Source organism: Eumetopias jubatus, unplaced genomic scaffold, assembly GCF_037043125.1.
Source record: "Eumetopias jubatus isolate StellerSeaLion01/CBP00866 unplaced genomic scaffold, mEumJub1_p1.0 scaffold_3, whole genome shotgun sequence".
NCBI lineage: Eukaryota > Metazoa > Chordata > Mammalia > Carnivora > Otariidae > Eumetopias > Eumetopias jubatus.
Window position 1 is genome coordinate 64,065,103 of NW_028274809.1, and position 10,520 is coordinate 64,075,622.

General features: G+C 41.9%; 1 protein-coding gene across 1 annotated transcript; it reads right to left on the minus strand.

Annotated features, from left to right (window-relative positions):
• Nucleotides 1-2,873: 2,873 nt before the first annotated feature.
• Nucleotides 2,874-3,854, minus strand: B3GALT1 (beta-1,3-galactosyltransferase 1). Its single transcript, XM_028121871.2, has one exon. It carries the CDS (start codon nucleotides 3,852-3,854, stop codon nucleotides 2,874-2,876), a length of 981 nt encoding a protein of 326 aa, XP_027977672.1.
• Nucleotides 3,855-10,520: the final 6,666 nt, after the last annotated feature.

Below are 10,520 nucleotides of genomic sequence, written 5' to 3' on the forward strand. Positions count from 1 at the left end.
AGGGGGACAGTCAGAAGGTTTTTATAAAAATTGTTTGAATGACTCCTGGTACAATACTGTCTGAAACGTTATTTTATATAAGAGAAATTAAAATACATTTAAAAATGGCTTAAATAATTGAAACCATAATTTGGCCAGCATCATAAAATTAAGAAAAGTAGAAAATCAGAGCTTTTTTTCCTGATCACCTGACTTAAACATTTTTTTTGAACATTCAGAAAAATGAAGGGCAAACATGCTTTTGGCTATTGAAACACTGGACAAATGGCCTTGCATCACCAAGCTCCATGCAGAAGAAAATGTACATAACAAGCAGATTCTAGCTATACATACAGGGGAGAAGAAAAAAAATGCCTTTAAAATATATACATATGGTCTTTGATGACTATTTACATGTTTGTTACATGGGCACTACCTAGCATAAAAAAAGTTAGGAAATAGTTCTTTAAGACATATGATTCTCCGATTTTTGCTCCTTTTAAAGATTAGGGCTCTATTTATAATGTACACACACACACACACACACACACACACACACACACACACAAAGAAAACAATTCATAGATGTACATATATGATGTTTATAATGTGCAATTCCTTGACACGAAGGTGGCTTGACTGAGCATAAGGTAAATGCAAAATGGTAGTAGAAGACAGAGGCTTGATTCAGCTATGTGACTGAAATGTGAACCAAGTACAAAGTCATGAGACTTTTCCAATGACCGGAACCCACAGCAGTTGAGGGTTGGGGGTTAGAGAGGGGCTCACCTTGTGTTGATCCATCTCTCCCCAGGCTACCTAATGCTGTTTTCCAATCAAACTCGGCAGTCCAGCTGACTGTTGGATGAAGATGTACTGAAGGACAGGAAGACCTGTCTCATATTGCATTCTTTGGGGCTGGGGATAAGAGATCCAGTGTTGTCAAGAAATAGGCCATGACTTCCATTTGTTCATTTTGTTTACTTGTTTGCTATTAACTTCTGGGGGAGCTTCTAAAGGTCAGGTTAAAAGAAAAGTTATATTCTTTCAGTTGCAGGGCTGTCTTTGAATGAAAACAAGCAGAAGTTTTCTAATGAATAGAAGATGTGCAATATGTGGGTTTGCAGAGTGCCAATTCTTCTTCGGATAGAGGGGGACTAGCTCTACCGGCCCTCAAAGTCCTTATTGAGAATTCAGATCAATGTTTCCTGAGATCTAAGTTGACGGGATATAATACATTTTGCAAAGCATGTGATTCAATTATTGTAATATGCTTCCAGCCAGAGGCTCCTCCCCAAAGAAAGACAGCTGCCTTCACTTTCAGCACCCTGGGAAATCAAGGCATTGCACCAAAGTAAAAACTTATTCATTGAAACCAGAGGAAATGATAGAGAAATTGAAGCTTCTCCAAACACCTAAGGTATCCAGGGAAAAGTCAAAGTTTTAGAAGAATCAGATGCACTAATAGTTCATATTTGATCTTTATGTTGGCAGAATTTATATTTAAGATGATATTACTACTACAGATGACCATCGTTGTAATTAATTATTTTAGCATTTAGCATAACGCATGATACATTGCATTAGCACCTTTTAAACTAAGGATCTCAAAATATTTAGCAAATGCAATTTGCTCTCACAGCACCTGTGAGGTAGGTGTTTTTTCCATCCATTTTATAAATGAGCATATTGAAGCACAGCAAGGTTAAGATGCCTGCTCACATGACCCAACAAGAACGATGGTACCAAGAGAAACTGATCCCAAGCTTCTCTACTTTTCCTTCCCATGAACCTCAGTCACAGAACTTCCAGAGCACCTCCTACTCCTAACGGCATTGCAGGTAGAGGTACTGGGATGTTTCAGATGTTAGACTATTACATCTATCAACTGTAGGGCTAAAGCATTCAATAACATTGGGACCCATTGAAAGCTTATCTAACATGCTTTGCAAATGTGTGGGAGGGGCATCTTATACTATTGCTAAGCTTGCTTATGTTAATTATAATGCATACATAAATTCGTGTTTTCTCCACGTAATTTATTGTTTTTCTGCCCTCCTACCAACTAATTTCTACATATGTGCCTTCCTGAGCCAGAAACGGTAAAATGCACTTAGCAACACCGTATGGAGGGAAGCAGGTGAGATTACATTTGGCAAAATCTCCTTGGAGGCACCAGGTAATATTTGTTCTGAAAGACCCTCCCCCGCCCCCCCCAAATCTCTTGTTTATTTTGTTAAGTAGCATTTTATATACATTCCACCCGATGACCAGATTTAATCCTTGGATGAGCAAGCACAGTTGTCTTCCAACCATACAGAATATTTGCTTTTCAAATTTAAATTTCCATTTATTTAGCTGCAGCCTCCCTGCCAGGCCTAAGTTCATGTCTTGGTGGAACCGACCGCAAATACTGTACACATTATATGGCAAGAGATGTAAAAATTCAATGTAACAGCACACACAATATTAATAATCACATTGGATGTGTCTTCCTGACTGTGTATTATTTCTGAAAAAGTTATTTACTTTTATTTTTGCAGAGATGATATGAAGACATTACCTCGAGTCTCGGTTTCCCAGAACCAGATTTTTATCTCAGATGCAGAGTATGTAAATCCTAGCAGTAGTTAGGATGTTGCTTTTTGAGATAAACACAATGCCTCAGGACCTGAGAATGAAATCTGGCCCTTCTAACTCATGTATTGTTTCCATGACCAGAGCCTAACACTTGTAAATTGGTAGTCCAAAAAAGAAACTAGGAGCGGGAAGAGAAAAGCTTTTTACAAAACCCCTACACTGGTTCATTTCCCCCGGTGACACCAATAAAACACCAACACCCTAGGCCCCATTTCTTAAAAAAGAAAAGAAATGTATTTACATCGATAAAAATCCTAACATCTGAGATGTTTCTTGCTTGACATGTCATTCCAGATTCTGTGCATTTCTTCTGGAGAGATCTGATGCACAGTGATGACGCGGCGATATCTACACAAACTGTAGGCCATTTTCCAGTGATTGAAGCCACTGTTCTGGAAAGGATGTATGCCCAGTTTTCGAAGACACAGTCCCACATAGACATCTTCAAGGTGAAGCAGCCTTGTATGGAGTGAGGTCTTATAAATGAGTTCAGCCACATCAGCTGAAAAGATATAGCCAGTCCCCGAACAGAACGGTGGGTAGTTACTGTCAGGGTACAAATCCCTGGGCATGTACCACTTACTGCGGACGTCCCGGATTGGCCCTCCATTGATGACATAGCCGGTAAAATACCTTCTTCTTGGCTTGGTGGAGGGTTTCAGTAGTTTGTAAATAAGGTTGTCCATGTTCACAAAAATGTCACTGTCTGTTTTCATGACATACTTGGCTTTTGAACAAAAGGTGGCCACCCATCTCATTCCCATTAGTGTTTTGAGGGTAAGGTTATGGTAGGAGTCAATAAAGTCCTCCACGATAATGTCGTGGAAGATTTGGCTCTCTTGCTCCACCATCTGATTCAGAACAGGATCGGCGTTCTTGCCCAGGAGGAAAAGAGTGGCTATCCTGATCCCTTTGAAGTTGTTCTCATCCCCCCACGTCTCTCGGATTGCCTGGCGGGCGTCAAATTCTTTGTGGGTGGTGCTGATGAGGATAACAAGGAAAGGAATGTTTTTCTCACATTTGCTGGGTTCATTTATAAGAAATTCAAAAGAATGTGGGTTTATAGGTCGAGTTCTTATGTTGCCAAAGGTGAAGTTTTTCCTGGCAACTGTTAGGTGGCTGAATGGCTTGGAGCCAGTGTAGGAAGAAGTGGGACGAGTTATACTCAGATACCAGAGGGCACTGGCCCAGCACACAACTGTCAAAACATAGAGACAGGAGACCTTTGAAGCCATTGTCTTGAGCGCACGTCTATCGCAAATACGGAAGAATATGCCTTCTTGGCATTAGTTTGTTTTCATCTTGCAAAGGCAGCATATTACTAATAAATCTTAGTTTGACAGAGAAGTGTGAGTGCGGGAATGTCCATGGGTCTTAGTGGTGGTCTGGCATCTCTGCATTCCCTTTACTTTCTTCCAAACCTGATGGAAAGTTCCATGTCTCATAAATCTTCCTCTTAACTCTGCAAAATCAATAAAGTACAGTTGTCGTTCAGATTTATTTAGTCACTTCACATCCTCAAATAAACATAATAAGGGTGTTAGAATTACCCACGATGACTAAAATCGTAAACGTAATCATTCATTGCCACCGCTACTGAAAACTTCCTGACACCACCATCCTCCCTTTCCTCCCCTGGATAGAGGTTATTTATGTATATTCATACCCAATTGACAAGTACTAGATTCTATAATCTAGGGGAACATGAAGTAAACTGAACATTAGTAATTAAAAAAGACTTTCCCCTCTTCACAAAAGGACCTCTTCGCTATTAAAAACCTGACACTGAAGTCTTCTTTTAAGCAGGAGGGCCTCACACCGGGCCTCCTATCTCATTTCCATGCTTCGAAGCCCGAGTGTTTGTTGGCTTGATTCTGATGAAGTAGTTGGTTCTCAACATCCCTCTGCTTTCTCTAGCCCTGTATTTGAAAATGTGTGCATGACCACTGGAAAATCTCTGCTCAAACGGTCTCCCTGGGCTCTGACTTACAAGTAATTCCTTACTTTTCCTCACTTTTTCCTAACTTCGGCTCTCATGAATGTTGGCCCCTAATTCTCAGTTTCCTAGGAGGCTTCACATGAGGAAGGGCCTTACCCTCAGGCATGGACACCATCACCCAAGGGGCTTTTCAGACAGCTGGCAGCATTCATTTTCGAGTTGATCTAAATGGTATCACGTTTTGTGCTTTTCAGCAATTCCCCCTGATGTTCCCTTGATGAAATTATGCTGGCCCCTTTCAATTCTGTTTATGTAGTGACACTTGTCAGTAAACAGAGCAGCAGTATAAGAGACACAATTGAGCTTGGAGCCACAGACCCAATGAAGATGGAAAGAACACTTTAATTGGTTCACATTAAAAAGTTGTCCTTCGGAACTCTAATTCTTTCTAGAACTTGAGCTGCTCTCATGCCAGTAAAAAATATATGCCAACCTACAAAGTCCATTCATGTTAAAAACTGTCTTTTCCTTCCCAGTTAGAGCAAAATGTGGTGGCCCTGGAAGACAGAGATAGCAGATCATGGATATCGACTTCAACAAAGTCTGCTTCAAAGAAAACTATGCACTTAAATGGACAGACTGTGTTGAAAGAATTTAACTGGGATTATAGATTGAAAATCAGGTTTCCAAGCACAATATTTATAATGAAATGAAAAGACATGATGGGCAATAGCAGAGATAACACACATCCTCTTGTCAAAGCCAAGAGCTGCCTGTGAATATATGATCCATATGAGACCAGCAATAACTCAGTGTGGTTACAGTTCTAACTAAATGAATATTAGAAAGGCTTCAAGCAGCATGACTCTAGGCATAGGCAGGGCTTCATCCAACCCATAATAAGTACTCTCTAAATAGAAGCTCCAATATCCTTGGCTCCTGAAGGAAATGTCCGCTCTAAGGTGCACCATAGCTGATAAAAAGGACGTGATGTGCAGCAAGCTTTGAAACTTAAAATAGCGAGCGAAACGAAGTGAGAAGCCAGTGACAGAGTTTAGAAAAGGGCTTCTCAACTTGGGATATACAGACGGCGGCTCCATTTGAATGCCAAAGGAGTGTGAGTTGAGTCTCAAACCAAACTTTCTCCGTCATTGTTCCTGGCTAGTATCTGATTCTTATAAGCCTGCTGTTGTCATCCTAGAGCCCTTGTTACTTCTCATAGTTTCCTACTGAACTGTGAGTCATCTATTACTAAGCTGGCATACCAAAAATAGTCACTGGAAAAGGCACCTCTCAAGCTCTCCTCTTGAGCCACTACTCACATGGGTGCCTGTGAGGTATTGGAAAAATGGAAGTAGAGCCCATACTCCTCCTCAAGGAACACGTGGTCTAGGAGGAAAGACTTCCTGTAAACAAACGATTAAAACAGAGAGACAGAAAATTTCCTCACGAGGCTACTGGAGGACACAGGAGAGGTGGGCTGGTGGACAGGGTATGGGCAGACCAGGTACAGTCGAGCAGAATGCACACGGTATCTCCACAAGGCGCCATTCCCAGAGACTGCGATGTGAATCATACTCCTCCACCCCATCCTGGACTGAAACAACGAGGTTGCCTCAGGGAAGATGCCGTGCAAACGTTATCTAAGCTGAGTCTTCAAGGGCAAGTACGAATTATCTGGATGAGGGCCAGACATTTGAGGCAGAGGAAACGCGAAGACATGAAGTGAGAGGCACGGTGTGTGCCTGGACTGCAAATCCTGGAGGGAGGGAAGAGGGGCAGGGTGCCGGGGAGCAGGGTGGTGATGGTGAAGTTTCAGGCTCTCGAGATAAGCAGGGGGCAGATGGTGAGAGGTGCTCAGAAACTGTTCTGAGCTGAGTAGCTTGTCGCCCGTCTCTGCAATCTAAAGGGTGCAAGGGAGGATTTTACTTTCACCAAATCCTGTCCACTGATTTCAACAGCCATTTATTTTTCCATATTAAGTATTTCTTTTTCCCATAGTTCTGTGCCCCAAGGGAATAAGTGACAATTTGTTTTCTCTGAAACTTCTCTGTGTGATTTTCTGGGGGAAGGGACTCCATAAATAACAGGTACTTGGGAGATTTAGAAAGAGCTCAAAGAGGGAGAAATATAAGAGAAATTGGTGAGGGCATGAATAAAGTTTATGTATTTAAGAACGCTTTTCACAGAAGAATGAGCGTTCTCTCTTAGCTAACGAACACGACACTCCTTTCCATTGTTATTGTAGGTATTTATTTAATTTATTTATAGGTCTCATTTTATTTTATTTTTTAAAGATTTTATTTATTTATTTGACAGAGAGAGATACAGCCAGAGAGGGAACACAAGCAGGGGGAGTGGGAGAGGGAGAAGCAGGCTCCCTGCAGAGCAGGGAGCCCGATGCGGGGCTCGATCCCAGGGCCCTGGGATCATGACCTGAGCCGAAGGCAGACGCTTAACCACTGAGCCACCCAGGCACCTGAATAGGTCTCATTTTCAAAAGCATGTACTGGGCTATGTGCTCCATGCCCTGTATTTTATAGAGCTTCATTCCTTACATTGTTACAAGAGAGGTACTGTCTCCATTTTACAGTTGAGAAAATGGAAACTCAGAGATATCAAGTAGCTTGCTCAAGATCACGCAGCTAGCGGGTGACTAAGTGAGTAGTCATCTCAAGCTTCCTAAGGCCCGTTAGGACAATAGGCAAAATCTTGCACAGGAGAGCCAGGGTGGCAGGGAGGAAGGCATGCTGCTCTTCTCCCAGTGATCCACACATTTATTTTTTTTTTAGATTGTGTGTCCATGGCTGGAATTTTTGCCTAGTTCATTCTGGTTTGTTACACACCGCATGACACCAGTTCTATGGGGATCCTTGATCATCAAAAAATGATGACTTGCAAAGAGCACATGAAAGCTGGGATGGTGGGGGGGGGAGAGCTACAGCTGTCGGAAGCTTCAGAAACACTTTGCAGTTCCCTTTCTCTGACGTCTCGAAACACACACATGTACTCACACTCACACACTGAAAGAATCACTCTTTCTACTGATTTTTTTCAGACACAAGGACCGAAGTAAGCACAGTATTGTTACATCCTGGGCACCAGGAAATGCGAGTGGTCACCAACAAAAACAGAGGATTTGAGATGGGAAAAAGAATCAGCCTAGAGTCTGAAGAGTGGCTAACGATAATGTGCACCTACAGCGAGGGGCACTAAAACGCATCCTATTTGCTTATAACAAAAGAGGTTTCTCAGGTGGCCAGGCAAACACAAAAATGGGCCTCTGGAACAGAAATAGCAATGTAAGTAAAGAGAATAGAGTAGTAGCAGGCTGCATTTAACTCTAAAGCATGATTTTACGTATGTTGGTTGAAGTAGTTAGTGTTGAGCAAACATGTCCATGTTTTACTTCTTGAACAATCCAAACTTGCTATGTGGCTTTCTGTGCCTCAGGAGCCTTACATATAAAATAAGGGCAAAAATAACATCTAGATTATCTCCGACAACATTATAGCTATTAATGATCATCACCAATCCTTTGAGTTTCTTGGAGGGAAATATTGCTATACAGGCAGATAGTATTATGATATAAAGAACAGGTTCTAATGGGGATGAGGGGATTATGTCAGTTGATCAGTTCATGATTTGGGGTCCAGAGCATACATGTCAATCGATTCTTCTAAATATGTAGGATTGCGGTCAGTTTTTTGGCCTAGTGAATACACTGTATGGACTGCTTGCTAGAGAATTCTGTTTTCTTCCTGGAAAACACAAAGGCAAAAGTCTACTAAAAAGCAAAGAAAATGACAGCTGGAAAGTTCTAGAGAAGGAGCTGAATGTCACAAAGCAGAATCCTCTGGAGGGTTCTCTTAGTTTCATGAAATTTAAAGAAGTCTTGTTTAACAGACATTTTAATGTATTAAAATACAAACTTGCACACAGAGCATTTGTCAGTCCTCTCAGCAGCCCTACTACAACCACAGATGCTGATGACACATTAATGTGTCACCCATTAAATACAAATCCCTCTAAATAGAAACATTCCCCTCTAACACTTGAAAGATTTCCTCCCCAGAGGCCTTGCTGTGTCACGGATTACCTCATTCACAGAACCCGTCAGTAGCTATCCAGCATCACCTTTCAGGAAGTTAATGGGGCAGAATTTTCAATTTAAGGAGCACATGTTTCTCCTAGAAATCACATGGGATAATCTGTTATTTTGAGTAATTTATTTTTTTTTAAAAGCTACTAAATTTGCCAAAATTCTTCTCTTATATGGCCAGAAGTCAGTCCAGCAGCAAGTGGGTAGAATCTCTTGGGTGAACTGTGCATAGCGTGGGGTGTCAAGTTCATGTCCTTCTCCGTCATGGTTCCGGCAAGTACAAGTCAGTCTGAGTGCCTACGTCCCAGTTGCCACTGAGATGGCGTGGCAGTCATTCCAGCTTCCCTGCACCCATGGGTGAGGCTGCACAGGCCCCTTCTATTCCCTGGTGTCACAAGGAATATAATATCCCTGAGTTCTGATTTCCCTTGGATTTCCAAATCTACTTCATTTGTTCGTCAGAGACGTATTGAACACCTGTTAGAGATGCCAGGCACTGTTCTACAACTGGTAAGACAGATGGGGGCTTACTTTCTAGGAAATGTAGGCAGAAAATAAATCCATGATAAATGAATACAAAAATAGTTTCAGGTAGCGATAAGTGATGTAAGTAAGTTGGGCAATGGGATAAAGACTGAGTAGAGGTGGGAGGGGAGCAACTTTAGAAGAACTGGTCATTCTCTGAAGGGGTGACATTTGAGCTGAGAATAAAAAGCCTTGTGATCTCCAGTCTGGTAATTGAGTCTTTTACTAACTTTTTGGCTCTTTGCTTGGCTCTTTGGGATTAATGCTTCATTAAGAGCATCCTTTTGGTTTTTAATCTCTGCTCCTCTCGTCTTTTGGATCTTCTTGGCTTCATGTTTCCCAGTGGTGGCCTTTTTGCCCACTCGTTCAAATGCCCTCAGCTTCTAGAGATGTAGGTTATTTGTATTAGTAGGTTATGTGTATTAGTTTGCTAAGGTGGCCATAACAAAGTTCCATAAGTTGGGTAAATTTATTGTTTCATAATTCTTTTTTTTAAATTAAATTTTAGGTAGTTAACAAATGGTGCAATATTGGTTTCTGGAGTAGAATTCAGTGATTCACCACTTACACATAACACCCAGGGCTCACCATAACAAGTGCCCTCCTTAATCCCCCTCACCCATTTAGCCCATCCCCTGCCCACCTCCCTCCATCAGCCCTCAGTTTGTTCTCCATTGTTAAGAGTCTCTTATGGCAGGGCGCCTGGGTGGCTCAGTCATTAAGCATCTGCTTTCGGCTCAGGTCATGATCCCAGGGTCCTGGGATCGAGCCCCGTGTCGGGCTCCCTGCTCCGCGGGAAGCCTGCTTCTCCCTCTCCCACTCCCCCTGCCTGTGTTCCCTCTCTTGCTGTCTCTGTCAAATAAATAAATAAATAAAATCTTAAAAAAGAAAAGAGTCTCTTATGGCTTGTTTCCTTCTCTCATTTTTTTCTTTCTTTTTTAAAAAAAAAAGATTTTATTTATTTATTTTGACAGAGAGAGAGAGAGAGAGAGAGAGACAGCGAGAGCAGGAACACAAGTAGGGGGAGTGGGAGAGGGAGAAGCGGGCTCCCTGTGAGGTTTGATCCCAGGACCCTGGGACCATGACCCTAGCCAAAGGCAGATGCTCAATGGCTGAGCCACCCAGGTGCCCCTCTCCTTTTTTCCTTTTCCCCTTTACATATATTCATCTGTTTTCTTTCTTAAATTCCACATGTGACTGAGATCATGTAGTATTTGTCTTTCTCTGACTGACTTATTTCATTTAGCATAATACACTCTAGCTCCATCCATGTCATTGCAAATGGCAAGGTTTCATTCTTTTTGATGGTTGAGTAATATTCCATTGTGTGTGTGT